Source organism: Oryctolagus cuniculus, chromosome 21, assembly GCF_051225735.1.
Source record: "Oryctolagus cuniculus isolate XC-2025 breed Fujian yellow rabbit chromosome 21, ASM5122573v1, whole genome shotgun sequence".
Lineage (NCBI taxonomy): Eukaryota > Metazoa > Chordata > Mammalia > Lagomorpha > Leporidae > Oryctolagus > Oryctolagus cuniculus.
The window spans coordinates 18,400,479-18,419,835 of NC_142887.1; the positions used below are offsets into that span (position 1 = coordinate 18,400,479).

A 19,357-nucleotide genomic window follows, 5' to 3' on the forward strand; every position below is an offset into this window, starting at 1 on the left:
TTTTTTTTTTCATCATTTTTTATTGTAAGAAAATACACGGTTTGAAAGTGTGAATAATGCAATATTTATGACCAAGATATGGGACTCAGGAAGGGAAAGGGAAATAAAGAAAAAGATCAAGATCATCTGATTGAGAGACAGTGTTGAACTCCAAATACTGAATTGGAAAAAGAGGGGGTGGGGAGGAATAGGAGGAGGAAGTAAAAAAATTTGATCAGAGAAACAGTTAAAATACAATATGAAAATAAGTAATACCTCTCCTTAAATTCCTTCTATACACAAAATACACGATTTGCCAAAGCCCAATTTGTGCTACTGGGATTCTGTGAGCTCCTTAAGTGTATTCACATCCTCTGCAACAGCAGAAAATGATTATGATACAATCAGAGTATGCTGAAGACAAGTTAAACGCTTGCCAGCAGGTTCTTAAAAATCACAAGATCTCTTCACCCCCCCACCCCCCCAGCCCCAAAAAAGTAATAATATGTCACCACTGATATGTACATCACAATTAGTTTCTGTAAAATGTATCAAATTTTCAATCTTTAATAAAACTTTGTTTTTTTTTTTTAATTCCTGATGAATAAATACCAAAAAAATAAAATAAAATAAAATAATGCAGCAGCTAGTTAAGGTGTAAGGCTGCGGATATTGTGTCTCTCTCCCCCTTGGCATTTATTAGTATTATTTATTTTTTTGCTGTACTTTCACAGATTGGTGGCAATGAGTGATTGCTTAAAGCAATATACATCCACTTTGTTGTTGCTGCTGTTGGTCTGTTGGTTTGGTTAAGACTGTCTCCACAGTTTTCACTGCAACTGTTGAATCACATCAATACTGTGACGTGTACTATGAGTAGAGGGGTGGCCAGGTGTTGGCCAGCACTGAAAGCTGACACGGGGGGAGGAAGGGGCCCCTGATGGAGTAAGAATAAACAGGCACTAGTCCGACACGATGTCAGTAAGAGGAAGAGAGAGAGAGAGTGAGAGCGACGCCCGTTAAAATGGGGAATGTGGTTTTGCAGGGTCTGAATTTTTTTCTGTTTTCTTTTTTCTTTTTTTTTTTTTGTAAATGGCAAAAAATTTAATCTCATCTATAGTCCTCCTTAGGAAAATCTAATGTGACCAAATTCCCAAACCCCATTCTGAGGCTCTCCACGTCGAAAGTCTCGATCTCTCGCTCTTGCCTTTCCAGTAGGTACTTTATTCTCTCGCTGCGTTCCTTCTGGAGGGCAGCCAGCTCCTCTTCAATCTGAAATGAGCACAACGAGCGGTTCTTAATGCACAGGATCTCCCACCAGGGACACACCCCCCACTCGTGTCCACACAAACACATCCTGCTTCTGTCCACACACACATCCCACTCGTGTCCACACACACATCCACTCATGTTCACATACACACCACACTTGTGTCCACACACATCCCACTCGTGTCCATACACACATAAACTCATGTTCACATACACACCACACTTGTGTCCACACACATCCCACTCGTGTCCACACACACATCCACTCATGTTCACATACACACCACACTCGTTCGTGTCCATACACATCCCACTTGTGTCCATATACACATCCCACTCATGTTCACACATACACACCATACTCGTGTTCATACACACATCCACTCATGTTCATGAACACATCCCACTCATGCCCACACACACACCCCACTTGTGTCCAAACACCCTACTCGTGTTCACACACATCCCACTCATTTCCACACAATCTCACTCATGTCCACACACACACACCCCATTCATGTCCACACACACATCCCACTTGTGTCCACACACACACACCACATTCGTGTCCATACACATCCCACTCGTGTCCACACACCCCATTCACCTCCACACACATCCCACTCACGTCCACACATATACACCCCACTTATGTCCACACACACACGCACACATACCTCACTCACGTCCACACACACAGGAACAAGAAATAAAGCAGACTGAGGAAGGGGGCAGTCCTGTGCTAAGCCTACCTAATCCACTGTATTTAAAACTCTCTCACCAGGCAGAAATGCGGGGCCCACCTGGGGCTGGCAGTGCCATCTGAGCCAGGCACGCAGCTGGGCTGATCTAGGTCAGCGTCCTGTCTCATCAGGAGATGGCTCAGGAGAAGCGAAAAGGCGCTCGCGCACAATTAGGCGGTGCTGCGTGCCCATAGAGAGCCCCGTGCCCCCTGGGTCATTAGTAATTTAGTTCTAGAACAGGAGCTGGGAAAATGGCCTGTTAGGTTGATCTCAGGGAACTACTGGAAGAAAGTGCAAATAACTGGTTAAGCAAATAAATGCTTAATAGCTTTGAGGTGCTTTCTGGAACTTAATCCACTCCCTACTCCTCAGAGCACCTGCACAACAGTATGTCCGTTGGGACAACAGTGATTATACATAGCACTATCAGCCTATCTTCCCTTTAATTTTTTTAAAAAACAGCCCTGCTGACACGACTTCTCATGGTTTAAGAAGAACCAAAAGCCAAGTCCACATTTGGCTTCTCCATACCACTTAGCGGCCTGCCGTTGGCCGGCAGTACCTCTCACGTGTCATATCCACTACCAGGGTGAGGACTTCATAGCAGAGTGGCAGAAAGGCACAGGCTCTGGGATCAGACTTCCCAAATAACTCAAGTGTGCTGAGCCCAGGATCCTGGCCTGTAGAATGGGGACAGGGTCTACCCCACAGGGATCCTGAGTATAAAGAAGGTGCAAGTGAAAACGCTGGATTTCATCCCCTGCAGCTAAGGAGGGTTCCACGAACGGCAGTTCTCTGGGCCGCATCCCCCAGGCCCTACTGCACGCGGCCTGCAGGCCTCTGGCCTACCTTCTGCTCGAGATGTGCTCTGCGCAGAGACACCCTCTGCTCTAGCTTCTGGAGCTCACGTTCATGCTGTGCCTCTGTTTGCATCTTGATTTTGCTCTGGTAGGCGTTGAGCAGCTCCATTTCCTGCTGGAGCTGTAGCCTCAAGGCCTGGCATTCTGCTTCTTGGGCCTCATCGAGCCGCAACTGTGGGCACAGAAGACATATACACTGTCACGCACCCCTCGCCCACGGCACTTGCTCACTACCGGAAGATGGTTCCTCATTTGGATCAAAATGGGTCTTAGAAAAGCAAATTCCCTGGGCACATTCAGGGTTAGGATCCAAAGCAGTAAACTCTGCCCGATGGCTACAGAGGTGTAGAAACACATTCCTGGCAGTGCGGTCTGAAACCACAGCAGCAGGTGTCAGGAGGGCTACACCCAGTGGCCAAGCCTGTGGGCTCTGCAGGTAGACCTCTGAGCTTCCATTCTAGCTCCACATGGTTCACTTAGATGTCATCTTCCAAAGTACTTAACTGCTCTAAGTTTTTTCTTTTTCATCTCAACAACAACAGTAGTTCCTATCGTCTGAGATCTGTGGAAGGATTAAATGAAAGGAGTCACATAAAACTCTAACCATAGTTGTTACTGCATACAAGGGACACAGTCAACAGTAGCTGTTACCATTATTTGGTTTTGACAGACTGCTTCCTTAGTAAGGTATCTTTAGATATGCTTTGCTCAAAAAACAAAAACAAAGAGAATCCAACATCTTTAAAGCTCGAATTTGCCTTGCTACTCTTCCACTTCTATCAAGTAATGCTGACACCAGTTGTTGCCTATACACACTGTCCTGCTGGCCAGCCAGTCCAAAAGTCAATGGGCTCAAAATCCCAGCAGAGGGTACCCTTGATAATCTTAAAGGGTGTATTCTGGTTTGCATTGATGAAGTCTAGATTATAAAGTAGTCTGGTCAAATCTCCCTTGCTCTCTGCAAGTTCTACTTGGACTTTCTATCATATATCAAGATAGCCAGATCCTGTGTGGGCAGTGGGCCATGCCAGCCAGCACAAATGCCAAACTCTCAACCAGCAGAGCTAAAGGTTTTGGGTCATTAGCAGGACTGTTCAGGGATGATGATGCCCCTGTCCCAGGCTTGGTTCTATCCAGATATAGCAGGCCCTCAGTTTACCTAAGAGTGAATTAGAACCTCTGAGTCACACAGTTCTGGCCTCCCTGGGTTTATCTGCATGTTTCTTTATGGACCAGTTTGCCAAGACACTTATTTCCATCTTCTCTACAATTTCTGACCAGTAACAATGTATCTCACTATCCTGGTTGATACATCTCACTATCCTGATTGATACATCTCACTGTCCTGACTGATATATCTCACTGTCCTGACTGATATATCTCACTGTCCTGATTGAGAAGTGCCTTTTTTGCAATGTTATTAGAATAGTTTTAGCAAGTCATTTGCACAGTGTCTTCTTCAGTACTTCTGGAGAAAGAGACTGTAGAGATTAAAGGAACGTAAAATAAGTTATATAGTCGCATTTCCAAGGTACTCCTAATAATTAATCCTAACCAGCTTTCGTTAAAACCCACTGAAGAGGAAAGATAGCTCTCTTCATTTTCCTGATGAGAAATACAAGAGACACCAGACATGAGGAACAGCTGGCCTGCTTCTGAAAAGCTTCCTAGCCAAACGCCCAGGAGTTTGCTGGCTCCCCGTTGGGACTCTTCTCCTCCCGATATGGGAGCTTCCTTACCAGTAAAGGAAATGAAAACCCTGTTCTTTCCTACTCATCCACATTTGTGCCTATAAGCCCTGGCCAGATGGGTGAGCGGCTCATTCCGTGGGATGGGCAGTTTAGACCACTGAAACATCTCTAACTTCTTTTTTTTTTTCTGGCATTCTATTAAAAATGTCCAAAACTACATTGTTCTTCACCAGCTTAGACTATAAAACCCCAGTGCAAGAAATCAGAAGATATTCCAGAATTTGGTATCCATCATGCAAAGCTGCAGGTGCCAAATTCATCAAAATGGTGTCTAAGAGACAGGTAAATGTCATGTCTGTCTTTTGGAGTGGCTTAAACTGTGACAGAGGCAGCAGCATGTAGTAGTGGTCAAGCACGAAGGTGTACAGACTCCACCCCAGATGGGTTCGAATCCAAGCTCTACCACTAGCTAGCTATGTGTCCTCTATGCAGTGGGGCTGGCAAAGCCTAGGGGCCAGTATGGCCTGCTGCCAGGTAAAGTTCTGTTGGACAGAGACATACTCACCCACTGACATACTGTCTACAGATGCTTCTGCACTATAATAGCCGACGCAGCTGACAGCAGTACAGTGATCCTATGGTTCACAAAGCCTCAAATACTTACCCTTTGACCCTTTAAAGAACAAATTTGCCAACTCTTGCCCTAAGCAAGAGCTTTACTCCAATGAACCTGTTTCCTTACAGGTAAATTAGGGTTAAACCAGTGACCCTTTTAGCAGCAGTTCAAAAGGGTTTCACAAAAATGAAATGACGTCTACGAAGTCCACACAACAGTGCCTGGCACGTGGGAAGCAGCGGTCAGCAGAGGACAGCTGTGTGGCCACACACACTTCCATCTCCTCTCCTTCTGTCAGGGCTAACCATGAGCCCACAGTCCTGATCCCGTTCTCTCCTATCCAATAGAACATCCTGAATACTTGCCGTGTGCAGGCACTGCTGCAGATGCTGGGAACACAGCCGTGAGTGAGAAACAGCCTCGTCAACCTCCAGTCTCCATCCGCTCTCTCACCCCTTCTCCTTACCTGGGACGCCTCTCTCGCCACCCCTCTCCTTATGTTGCTCCCACAAGGCCTCTGGTGACCTTGGAGTGGCTTTTATCTTCCCAGACCTCCTAGTATTCACCTGCCCCTCCTGAACTCTTTCTCTTGTCTCTGAGATTCTGTGCCTCGTTGGTGATTTCCTCCCTATTCTGGTGACTCCTTCCCCAGCCAGTCCCTACTTACCTAGACCTCATTCAGTGTTGTTCCTCCGGGTGTCCATCTGGGCCCTGTTCCAACCTCTCTTCCTAAGGAGCCTCATTTATTCCAGATGTTTCATTGACTCCCACACCTCTATGTCTACTTCAGACTTCCCTTCTGAGGGCCAGACTAGCTTATCCGGTCTACTTCAGGTGTCTTCACCTGGATGGTTCCCCGGCCCTCAAGCTCAAAGCAACCAGTACTAACTCATTAGCTTCCCCTTCCCACTTTCTTAATCTGTTCCACTTCATTTCTTACCGTGTAGGTAAATGGCACCATCACCTATCATTTTGCTCAAGTCTGGAACTGGGAGTCATCCATGATACCTGGCTCTCCACAACTCTGTCCATCACTGAACGCTCTGAAGTCTGCTTCCTGCCTAGCTCTCAGATGTGGCCACTTCCCCATTCAGCCCAATCACCCGCTCATGCCCAGGCACCAGCAGCAACTTCAGAAAAGACCTCCTTAGGGCCTTGCCTTCATCTTCCAGGCCATTCTCCATATAACATCAAGTGATGTTCAAAATTACAAATCTGATGCCAGGCCCCTACTGAATACTCTTCGATGGCTTCCCATTATTTGTAGGATAAAGACAACATTCTTAATAAAGCCTGCAGGCCCTTACACGACCTGGTCCCTGTTCAGCCCTCGTCTTATCCTCATGCTGGTCTCCTAGTTCTCTACATTCTAAATATGATGGATTCCTCCGAAGTGCCACCTGTCTCGTCTTTATGCATGGAACTCTTCAGCCTGCGTAGTCATGTCAGAGAGGCCGTTCCGGACTCTCCAGGCCAGGCCAACTCTATTCTACCCTCTGCTGGCATCTTGCACTTGCTCTGGCATTAGATGGGGTAGACTTTTTCAAGATTTGCTTCCTCCATTCTTCTGTGAATTCCACGAAGACATGATCAGGGATGAGCCTATCTACCACGGTATCCTGGGAAGCTGGGGCACAGTGCAGGCACTCCAAATGCTGGATGGACGGACGGACGGATGGACGGATGGAGTGCACTAGCTCCCATCGTCAGCCTAAGAACACTTTAAGCCTCTCTCCTTCTCTTTTCCTTCACTGACAAGGATCTAGGGAAAGCAAACTCATTGAAAGTCCCCGGTCATTTTGTAATCACTCTGGATGCACTATGATCTTTCTCATTCCCATCACTCCAGTCTGTGACAAAAAAAAAAAAAAAAAGGAAAAATCCTCTAACAGAGGGCACACCTCAAAGCTCGCTATTTCCAGTTGGTCCCTGTAACGTTTGAAATCCTCCACTGCACCTTCTGCTCTGGCTCATGTGGCATGCTCTTTCTCTTTCTTCTGTGTTTTTGGTTATTTACCTCTTCAGGTTTATTCTACTCGGCCCTCAAATGTTAGTGTCCACCAGGCTCTGCCCTTTGTCCCCTCCCTCTCTAGTACAATTTCCTGTCCCTAGCAGGACATCTGTTACCAACTGTTCCCATATAGCAACTGTGTGTTTTTTTTTTCTTTGTCTTCAATCCTGATATCCCTTCTGAACTACAGGTTTGCAAACCTGTACCTCTCAACCTGGACACCCACAGAACTTAGATACCACGTCCACAACTTTGCCAGTTGCCTTCCTTTGCACCTAAACTCACAACTCCTTCATTTTTCTATCTTGGTAAAACGATTCTGCTCTGCTGTCAAGCCCACCTTCCAAGTCGGCCACTGAGTTCTCCCCGTCTCAGGCCCCATCGTTTTACCCTGCTCTATCACAACAGCTTCCTAACAGTTGCATCACCTTTCTTTGCCACATATCTTGCTATCACACAAATAGAACCCTGTTACTTTCCTTCTTAAAACAGGCTTCAACAACTCTCCAGTGTTTACACAGTGATGTCCACACTCCTGGCTTCTGAGGTCTGGACCCCTTGAGCGTCTCCCAGCTTTCCTTAAACAGCAACTGTTTCCTGTTTCTCAGGACTGTAACTTCTACCAGGAAAAGCTTTTCCTCTTCTGCCGGTGTGGTAAACTCCCTCTTCTTTCAGACTCATCTCCCTTTGAGATCTTCTCTGTGTTACCAGGCAAGCTCCTAGCCCTGGCTGACCAAGACCTTTATGACCTCTCTATTTTGGGTTCCCATGATCTTCCTCCTTGAACTATGGGCTCGCACACAATTTCTGTCAGTCCCCAGACACACGCTTCCCATTGGTTAGACATTTGCCTTCGTCAGTCCCACTTTCGAACAACACATTTACTTCAATGGATTCCTAAAATCCCCTTGGCTCTCACTGGACAGCTTTTCTTAGACCAGAGGCGTTATCTCTACTTGCCTCCCACAGCTCCCAGCACCTCCCAGCACCTCCCAGCACCTCCCACTTCAAAGCACTTACTATGCTTTCTCATTATTGCTTAATTATCTGACCTGGTTTGACTGCCAAAAAGGATGAGGACAGAGACCGACTGTCTGTCTAGCTCAGCACTATCTTGGAGCCCGCAGAGTGCTGAACACAAAAGCTTAGCAAAAGCTTATTGGACGAATGTGTGTGTCTATCTAGCTTCCTCCCTTGACTGAGAGCTCTGTAAGGACAGAGCTGTGCCTTGTTCATCTGTGCCTGTCAAGTTGGGAGTGGTGCTTGGTAGGCCTCTGATGAACGAACAGATGATATTATAGGTGGTGGCTATCACGTCTTGCCCTCAAGGCCCTGTGTGCCACGGGTCTGGGCTGGCACGTCATTCCTCGAGCTCCATCTCATACGACACTCTCCAGCAAGCATCACACTGGCGTGGCTTTACTCAGCGTCGTCCTTGTCTCACTTCTTTGAGCAGAAAAACACCAATATCCTAAATGTGTGCAAGAATCATCCTGGCAACAAAAGGCTGGATCTTGAATTTCCTTGATTCCCAAAGCTCTTGCAGCTGTGGCACCAAACCTAACCACTTACCGCTTGAGAGGCCATCATTTCATTTATACTCTGTTCATACTGCTCTGCCAAAATGGCAAGTTTTCTCGTCTGCTCATCTTTCAGTGTCTTTAAGATTGTTTTGTGCTCATTCTTTGGAGTAACTTCCAACTGGTGATTCTTGAGTGCTTTATACTGTTTGGTCTGTACTTTGCAAGTGTCCTGAAACTGTTTTTTAATTTGCATTTCCATGGCCTGTGTAGAAAAAGTAACAAGGGGAAGATAAAGAAAGACACATTAGTACATACAGAAAGTTTCCCGTTGTAATGATACAATACTAGCACGTGGGCCTTCTATCTTCTGGGGCAGTGACCCACAAAACTAGTCAGTAATAATGAACATGTGTATGACACAGGCAAGAGTTAACTCTGCCAATACTTTCAGTTTTATATTAAAAGAAAGGAAATAATTTTGAATTTTCAAATGGCTTCAAAGATACATGGATCATAACAAGGAGAAGACAGCTTTGGGCAGATTGTGGAATACTATAAAGCTCAGCCTATTCAAAGGTTGGCAATTAGTTTCATGGTTCCTAGTCAAAGTCTTTAGCATCTTATGTATTTTTTCCCCTTTTCTTTGCCGTTTCCAAGTGAGAAGGGGCTGACATTATATAAACTAGCTTTCACTGCTCTGGCTTATAGTGTTTCCTTGACAAATCAATAGAGGAGAACATCTGGATAGTACTTCACATCCGAACCCACTCACACTGGATTTCAGCACAAAGTGGGAAACAAAAGTGATTTTGACTCTCTTTCCCCCATCAAGGGGTTGTGCTTGCATGAGCCATGTCAAATGTGCATTTGTTGTTGGCGGGGAAAAGCAGGAGTGTATTCTTAAGGCCAGAAGGCACTCCGTCAGGTTGCCCCATTGTCATGGGTGCCTTTCAGGAACACTCTGAGGACTTCTGCTAACACAGATCCCTATTGAGACAACTTAGAGCACAGCTGGTGTGATGGAGGCTGACCTCCTAGCTGTGCCAGCAGTGACAGTGTCCTCCCTGGCAGGCAGCAATGGCTTAGCACATAGCGCTTGTTCAATAGCGGCCAGCTAGAATCAGCCGGAGGCAGGGGGGGCCAGAGGGTTCCCTCCATACAGGAACATCCCTCCACGCAAGGGGAGTAAATGTCCGAGACCTCTGGACTCAGTGCCATGTCCCAGGCCTGTGACAGACATCACTAATAGACCACTCTTTCCTACTAAGCCTGGATCTGGCTGGCGCGTCCCAATGGTAGGCAGAGCAGCACTCAAGGTAGCTTCTGCCAGTATCACTCATTTCCCGGGATTCGGACAGGAGTGCTTTAAAAAGGCAGCTCATGGAGGGCTGAGAGAGAGGACAACTGAGAGATCAGGTCGCACAGCGGTCTCCAAGCAGCCTAGCCAGCGGCACCTCCTCAGGGGCTTGTCAAAGCAGATCCTTGGGCTTGATTCAGCGGGCGCGGGGCTCCAAGATCTGTGATTCTGAGAAGTTGCTCAGGTGACTCTGGTAGACACCCGAGTATAGGAGGCAGTGGCGATCCTGTCCCGCTGTGTCCTGGGCACAAAGAGGGCAACACTCCAGTTCCTCTCACCTTTAAGTTTTTTGGCTGTTGCCGAAGTTCCATGACATGCTTTCTGTGCAGTTCCCTTTCTCGCCTCTTATTGTACTCCAGCTGGTTTTCCAGTTCAGTCTGGTGCTGTAAACGGATCAGATCCATGCGTAGCTTCTGTAGCGTGTGCAGCTGCCGGTACTCCAGTTCTCGGGTGGACTCGTCGTGCCGGATCAGCATGGCGTGCTCCATCTCCTTCTGCGTCCGCTTCTTATTGAGTTCCTGCATTCAGGAACAGAAGACACATGGAGGTGAATGGAGAGGACTGGAAGGCTCGCGCGCACTAGGGGAGGCATGGCCAGGAAAGGCACTGCTGACCCTGTTCAGGCAACCCGTCAGTGTTCAGCAGCACGGCCTGATCAGATGGCATTCACAACCTCCGGGGGCTGAGGTCCTCTCTGTGGGTCCACCACTCACCAGCTGGGCAACCTCACGGCAGTCACACCTGGACTGTCTGTAAAATGGGATTAATTCTCCCTTATCTCCCTTACCTCAAGGAGCCGTTGCAAACCTTACTTAGGTGACGTGCTACGGTTACGTCTCAATGTTTCCTCAGTTAAACTTCCAGTTCTATGCTTTGTCTGCCCATTAAACTCATGAGAGGAAACTGTTGAAACGTAAGATGCTTGACCCCCACAACCCAAAATGGGGATAGCTTGCCTGGGGGAGGGGCGGGGCTGATGGCAATGGTGCAGGTGCTCTCCAGGCCACTCCCACATGCAATCAGGGTTGAGACAGGGTATTAAACTGATAGCGTCAGCAATGTCTTAGTTTCTGGGAAACAGTGTGCATTTGCCTGTATCAGAAGTAGGCCAAGAGTACGCGTTTAGCCTAGCAGTAAGGCACCCGTGTTCCATATGGCAGTGCCTGGCTTTGATTCCTGGCTCCGGCTTCAGCTTCCTGCCAGTGCAGATCCTGAGGGGCAGAAGCCATGGTTCAAGTAACTGGATTCCCTCCACCCACATATAAGACTTGGGCTGCCCCTGTTTCCAGCTTTGAACTTGCCTATCCCTGGTCAAGTCAGGCATTGGGGGAGTAAAATGGCAGCTGGAAGTGCTCTTTTCTTCCTCTCAACTAAATAAATTTTTAAAAAAGTAAAAAATAGACCGGCACCATGGCTCACTTGGTTAATCCTCTGCTTGTGGCACTGGCATCCCATAGGGGTGCCGGGTTCTAGTCCCAGTTGCTCCTCTTCCAGGCCAGCTCTCTGCTGTGGCCCGGGAGGGCAGTGGAGGATGTCTTGGGCCCTGCACCTGCAAGGGAGACCAGGAGGAAGCACCTGGCTCCTGGCTTCAGAGTGGCGCTGCGCTGGCTGTAGCGGCCATTTGGGGAGTGAACCAACAGAAGGAAGACCTTTCTCTCTGTCTCTCTCTCACTGTCTATAACTCTGTCAAATAAAAAAAAAGTTAAAAATAAATAATCTATTGATCTAAGGGTTCAAAGCATACTAAGAAAAAGCAGATAAGATCTTTCCCCTTTCATCCTCTCCATTATAGTCTCTGATCACTTCTAGAACTCATTACTCTGTTTTCAGTTCTATTAATGTCTGTCTGTCTTCCTGTCTCTTTCATTCTTGTTGGCAAGGAAGAAAGGCAAAGTAGAAATAAAAAGGGGAAGTTGGGTGAAACTTTTTCATTCACCAATTCAAGAATATTTCCTACGTGGCACTACATACAGACAACTGAACCATGTCCTTTGCATACGTCCACATGGATAGTAGGGTATGACTTCTGTCCTCAACTTGCTAACATCCTAATGGGGACGTTCACAGACATCTGTCAAGGTGTGCATACATGCTTGGCTCCTGGCTGACCGGGTCGGAGGTAGACAGGTAGCTCAAGCTGGGCATTGGGAATTGGAGTCAGCACCAATTACACGCTGTGGTTGGCTGGTACTGTGTGGCTTATACAGCTACACGTGCGGCAGCCTGCTGCTATGAGCACCGAGGACTGGAGGAACCTGGGCTTGAAGACTGCAGAGAGGGGAGAAGGAATGCAGGGACGACGGCCATGCCGAGAGCACTGATCTGAGAGCGCCGGTGTAAGTCCTCCTAGGAGCCCAGTCTTCCTGCTGCTGGGTTTATGAGGCAGTCCTGTATTTCTGGGGTAAATTCCATGGTTTTGGCTTAAGCTAGCTAAAACTAATTTCAGCTAACGTGCAAACAAAACAACTTTAATTAATACAGGGAAATAAGTTTTATGGGAAAATTTGAAAGAACGGAGAAGTGACAGGTTTTACAAAAGAGGTCAACATTGATTTCTGAAAAGGGTGATGTTAGAACGAGTTAGGAAGGCCAAGGGAAGGGAAAAACTTTTGAGCTAGATGAAATTAGAACAGGTGCCTCTCTTCTCCATCAGCATCCACTATGGGGGAAAATGCAAGTCATTTATTCCACAGAAATGTCAACAGCGTTGGTATCTCAGCGTGTCTGAGAATATCTTGCCTACTTGGTCCTCTGTCCATTGAAGAGAAGTCCTCTCAACAGACAGCATTTGGTAGGAGAGCGCAGTCTCTACTCATCCATTCATTTATTCAGAGTTGTCGAGCACTTACTATGTGTTGGGCCCACAGGCACAAGGTATAGAGCAATGAACCAGCACATCCCTTCATTGGAACCTATTTTCTAGAGCAAAAATATTCAAAGTATAAACCTAATTTAATCTTGTCTTAAGGAATAAAAGGTAATTTCCTATAGCATGTCTCCACATCTCCCTCTGGGTTTTTCTTTTGCTTGTTTGAATTTTTCCCCTTCACCTGGACTGTAAAATTTCTTCATTTAAAGATTGGTAACTAGCCCCTAGGTGGCACCATATGACAGTGAGCCCTCCCCACAGGCTAGCGCTATCCCAGACCAACCAAGAGTCAAAGAAAGCCCTTTAAATGGGCAAATGTCCCGGTCCTGGGTCACGACATCGTGTTGGACATTAGAATTCCAGGAGTCCCGGTGCCGGGCATGTGTACACTTTTCCTAAACTGAGAAGTCCAAACTGAGTCTAAGCCGCCCACAGGCCTGAAACTCATGGGGCGGGGGAGGGGAACCTGAAACTCATGGTGGCGGGGGAGGGGACTAAGGCGCAAAGCAAAGGCACATTTGGAGAAGAAGTGAAGCCTTTCTCTCTCAGTGTTGAATGAAATCCGCTTCACTTACCAGCGTGGGAACTGCTTAGGATACAAGTAAGGGGTCTTCCTGACAAGCTAACATGCTCAGGGTGTGAATCAGTGTCCGCTCCTCACTGACTCATTATCTATGGCTTTGGGCAAGTCTCCTGATCTACAGTTTAGTCCTTTTGGAAGCATAGTGAGGATAACAGTAGCCACCATAACACCACATTTATGAAGGTGAAAAGAAAGGCCATAAACAAATGCTTCAGAATATGTAAATATGTATGATTATTCAGCATTCAAAAGTGAATAACTAGCATGTGATAGCTTAAATTTTAAGAAATTATTAGAGGGGCTGGCGTTGAGGCATAGTGGGTTAAGCTGTCACCTATAGTGCTGGCATCCCATATGGGCACCGGTTCAAGTCCCGGCTGTTCCTCTTCCGATCCAGCTCTCTGCTGTGGCCTGGGAAGGCAGTGGAAGATGGCCCAAGTACCTGAGCCCCTGCACCCATGTGGGAGACCTGGAGGAAGCTCTTGGCTCCTGGCTTCAGATCAGTGTAGCTCCGGCTGTTGCTGCCACTTGGGGAGTGAACCAGCGGATGGAAAACCTCTCTCTCTCTCTCTTTCTCTCTGTCTCTCTGTAACTCTGCCTTTCAAATAAATAAATTTTTTAAAAAAACTATTAGAACAGTGAGAGAAACACAATCCTTTTCCTGTTACAGTTGTAGGCTGTGCCCTTTACCTTTAATTTGTACGTAAATTGTTGAGTTTTAAATGGTAAGCTGCCAATGATATTTTAACCCAAGAAGGAAAAAAAAAAAAAACCAACGCATCACTTGGCTTATTGAATCCAGAGTAATGTGTGATACGCTTTGAATGTTTAAAACCGCAAGTCTACAAAGTGATAAAATTTCAAGGATTTATCCCTTTTATATGTGAGAGTGACACATTTGGGGTTGAGGGAACATTAAGAACAAACAACTTCTGTAAAACAGACCTGAGACTAAAACCCAGGTCTTGTGTCCGGTGTTGTGTGCAGTGACACCAGCTGCAATGTTGGCAACCCATATGGGTGCTGGTTCAAGTCCTTGCTGCTCTACTTCCAACCCAGCTCCCAGCTAATGTGCCTGGGAAAGCAGAGTTAGATGGCCCAAGTACTTGCACTCCTGCCACCAGTGTGGGAAACCTGGATGAAGCTCCTGGCTTTGGTCCAGTCCTGGCTATTGCAGTCTTTGAGGAGTGAACCAGAGGGATGGACAATCTGTCTTTCCTTCTCTCTTTGTAACTCTGCCTTTCAAATGAATAAATATTAAAAAAGATAAAACTCCGGTTTTTAGATATTCAACATTTCCCATTAAAAGAAGTTCCCGGACTGGCACTGAGGCATAGTAGGTTAAGCATCTGCCTGCAGTGCCAGCATCCCATATAGGCACCAGTTCAAGGCCTAAAATGTTCCACTTCCAATCTGGCTCCCTGTTGATGGCCTGGGAAAGCAGAAGATGGCCCAAGTGCTTGGATTCTTGTACTCGCGTGGGAGACCTGGAAAAAGCTCCTGGTTCCTGGTTTTGGACTGGCCCAGCTCTAGCTGTGCAGCCATTTAGGGAGTGACCCAGCGCATGGAAGACCTCTGTCTCTCCTTCTCTGTGTCTGTAACTCCACCTCTCAAGTAAATAGATAGATCTTTGAAAAAAAAAAAAAAGTCCCAATGAATGGCTATTTTTGAGTTGTATGTTTTTAGTTGGTGATACAATATTTGGGAGAATTTCCTTGCTCCAGCCAAAGGCAATGCTGCGGTTACTTCATCTGTACAAATGACACAATGTGCATTAGAGCCATATCATGTGCACCTTTAGCTTGCATAAATTCTACAAAATGAGTGAGCAAAACAAACAAACAAACAAACAAACAAAAAAAAACACCAGATTTGATGGTCCTGGCATTTCTGCCCATCAAAGCCCTCAATGTATACATGCCCTGGAGAAAATGTGAGGACAGAGACGGGCACAGGCCCCTCCCCTCAGCCCGCATCACACACCGCGTGCATCTCCCCAGGCTGAGTGTGAGCTCAGAGTTGAAGCTAATGTGGATATTACACAACACGGTCCCTAACACGGTGCCATGCCTTGTGCGACTCCGCCTGCTGCTGGGAGGTGGCTCCAGGCCGCGTCCCCTAACGTCCCCGCCCCCAGCTGTATTCCAGGCACTCCGTTTTAGCTTCCAAAGGCAGTGGTAGCAGCCTCTTACAAGGCAGCTGCTCTTGCTCAGGACAAGCTTTTCTCCTCACGCTCACTGAGGCTGAGTCAGAACTAACATTCCCGCTTGTAAAAGGAGATGTGGTTAGCCTGTGACAGTCAATGCCTAGTTTCAGTTCTTAGTTTCAACGGCTGGCTAGGAAATGGTGTGTGGTGGTGATGGAGGAAGCAGCTCAACCCAGTTTATGGTGACCCCTTTAACTGTCTTCACAGTGAAAAGGATAACTAATATTCAGTGTAGGCAGACACAGGAAAACAGGCACCTTCTACGTTACTGAAGGAAGCATGAGCTGCTGTAGAGGGCAGTTTGGCAATATGTACTTAAAAATTCAGACATGTACACTCTTCTGACCCCAAACTTCCACTTCTGAGAATATAGCCTATAAAATGCTTGTGTATGTGTACAACTATCTGTGTATAAAGATATTTTCTCTGTTGCATTGCTGGTGATATTGTATAGCCTCAACAAACTGCCAATGAGAAGTGCCTCAATAAATGAATTATCTTAAACCCATGTAAAACGGGGCCGGTGTTGTGGCGCAGTGGGTTAAAGTCCCAGCCTGCAGTGCTGGGATCCCATATGGGTGCCGATTAGAGTCCCAGCTGCTCCTCTTCCTGTACAGCTCTCTGCTATGGCCTGGGAAAGCAGTGGAAGATGGCCCAAGTCCTTGGGCTCCTGCACCCACGTGGGAGACCTGGAAGAAGCTCCTGGCTCCTGGCTTCAGATCAGCTCAGCTCTGGCCATTGTGGTCATTTGGGGAGTGAACCAGTGGATGGAAGACCTCTTTCTCTCTCTACCTCTACCTCTCTCTGTAACTCTGTCTTTCAAATAAATAAAAATAAATAAATATTTTTTTAAAAAGCTGTGTAACTAGTATAACTACAGTATTAGATTAAATACTATTAGGTTTACAAGAATGACAGCTGTGCGAGCCAGATAGTAAATGGGGAGAAAGAGTCCCAAAGCAGTAGAGTGGACGTCAGTCACTCTCTGTCGATCAGCATCCATCTTCCCTCCCTCTGTCTACAGGTTCTGTTTTTAGCTTTCGGAAACCACTCCCTTCTATCTGGAATCAGCGAGTGGTGAGTAACGAGTGGGCATAGCACCCATCTCGTTCTCCTGCTCCTATGAATCTGAATCTTGAACAGAAATGAAACAAAGACTAGAAACACATCCAAACGGCAGTGCCTTGAGGAGCATCCATTAGTTCCTGCCTTCTACGTCACAGAAGTTGCTTCTCCAGTGTGGTTCTTCATCTTTTCCAGTTCCGTTTGCCAGCTCTGTCACCTACTCCATATCCTTCCAACAAATTCCTTTCCACGTTTATTGCTATTGCTTGCAAATCAAATAACCCACAGACACAAAAATAATCTCATTTTTGTAAAGTTAAAATAATTTGTAACATATAAGCTATATGTGCATATAGAGGGGGAAAAACCCAGAAATATGTATGTGTATATATATATATATATAGCAAGTCAATGATGACTGCCTTCATGTAGAACTTGGGAGGATGGGAATCAAGAAAGGAGAAACAGGGTAAGGTTAGGGAAATATTACAAAACTTCAGTCATGTGATCCCTGGAGATCTAAATAACAGAATTGTGACATACTTAATTATATTGTACTGCATACCTGTGATTTGCTAAGTTAGATTTTAAATCAGATCTTTCTAACACACACAATGTATGTATACATGCACACACAAATAAAAATGTAGAAGAGACATATGAGGGGTCTTTGAAAAGTGGGAAATTCATATTATCAAAAAACTATGCATAGATTTCAAGATTTTTTGCACCAAAATAAACACTATTTTCCCACACATTTTCTGAAGTTCTCTTATGTATGTTAATTAGGTTGAATGTGATCATTTCACAAATTATTCATATATCAAAATATCAAGCTACATATCATAAATATACGCATTGTTTATGTGTCACTGGCATCTCAGTAAAGCTGTTATGAAGAACTCTTAGTAGTGAGCTTTAATATATTTGATATCAGTCTTTCTTCAATGTTATTTTATTACTTTTGTAAATAGAAAGAAAAACCTTGAACGTTTTCAGGAAGGCAGCTCTAAAATAAGGAAAACTTAGGCTCTGAAGAGAGATGCCCTGACTGAGTTACTCTTTGCTCAGTTGGTCAGAATCTGATCCTGATGAAGTCACACAGTTCCTGTCCTTCTGAGGGAGCAAGTACTTTCTAGATCTTTGATTGACGATAATTATTCCTTTAGCCTCAGATTTCCTCCAAATGCATGCTATTAGAAAACAATAACTGCCAGATGAAAAAAATCCAGCATATCCTATTAGACTTTTTCATTTTGATTTTTTGGCTTCTAACAAGACTCAAAATGTCCAATACTGAATGGATCAATTTCTCACTGAACCACCCGCTCCAAGCTTCTCTGTTTCTATCCAAATCTACATTTCTCTAGACATAATTATGGTTTTCCCCCGTTGTCTCTTGAGCCCTGTTTATTTTTTGTTAAAGATTTATTTATTTATTTGAAAGTCAGAGTTACACACACACAGAGAGGGAGAGAGAGGTCTTCCATCCACTGGTTCACTCCCCAGTTGGCCACATGGACTGAGTTGTGCCAATCCAAAGCCAGGAGCCAGGAGCTTCTTCCAGGTCTCCCATGTGGGTATGGGGACCCAAGGACTTGGGCCATCTTCCACTGCATTCCCAGGCCACAGCAGAGAGCTGGATCGGAAGTGGAGCAGCTGGTACTCCAACTGGTGCCCATATGGGATGCCAGCACTGCAGGTGGCGGCTTTACTTGCTACGCCACAGCGCTGGCCCCTGAGCTCTATTTATTTTATACTCTAAATCTGTTTCAAACCCAGCTCTCTCTTTGTACCTGTGTATGTACCATGCCCTTCAGAAGACCACAAGTCATTGTGAGATCCAAGACACTTTCCTTGGACAAGAACCGGTTTTCCCCCTGTGGGTGTATTGTCACCCTCACTGAGAACGCATGTTCCGGGCGCAGGCATTCAGCCTGGCAGGTAAGATGCCCACATCCCCCATCAGAGTGCCTGGGTTCCATTCCCAGCTCTTCCTCCTGATTCCAGCTTCCCCCCAGTGCAGACTCTGGGAGGCAGAGGGGACGGCTCAGGTAGCTGGGTCCCTGTCACCCACATCAGCATCCTAGATCTTGTTCCTGGCCCTGGCCCTGGCCCTTCCTGGCCATCAGAGGCATTTGGGGAATAAACCAGCAGATGGGAGCTCTCTCTGTCTCTGTGTGTCTTTTCCTGAATCTCTCAGGAGAGAAAGAGAACGCACGTCCTAGTCAGTCTGTGCAACACCACCAAGTTGGGCTGATCTCTCTAAAGTACAATTTAAGACATATTTCTGTCCTGCTCAGAAAATGCAGTAGTTCCTGCCTCTCCCAATAAGATGAGATGACACACAGGAAGAGCCTGAGCCTGGCCAGTAACTCTATGTGTTCAATAAATTTCAGTTTGCTTCACCCTGTCTTCTTCCCCTGGAATATGGTTCTCCAAAAAGTGACTCCGACCCACTTTGCTGTTAATTGTGCCTGAATGTGCTTGTTCCTTCAAGCAGGTGAACACTTACTTTTTTTTTTTTTTTTTTTTTTTTTTTGACAGGCAGAGTGGACAGTGAGAGAGAGAGACAGAGAGAA

The 19,357-nt window shown here is 46.1% G+C and overlaps 1 protein-coding gene across 5 annotated transcripts in view; it reads right to left on the minus strand.

Moving 5' to 3' along the window:
* Positions 1-19,357, minus strand: part of TAOK3 (TAO kinase 3) — a 200,106-nt gene continuing 180,749 nt past the window's right edge. For all 5 annotated transcript variants that reach the window (XM_051826866.3, XM_051826867.3, XM_051826868.3 and 2 more), the window contains 4 exons: positions 10,331-10,570; positions 8,745-8,957; positions 2,844-3,026; positions 1-1,251 (listed from right to left, as the gene is read on the minus strand). In XM_051826866.3, coding sequence (XP_051682826.1) covers positions 1,090-1,251; positions 2,844-3,026; positions 8,745-8,957; positions 10,331-10,570 — 798 coding nt within the window. In that variant the 3' untranslated portion in view covers positions 1-1,089. The remainder of the gene's footprint in view (positions 1,252-2,843; positions 3,027-8,744; positions 8,958-10,330; positions 10,571-19,357) is intronic.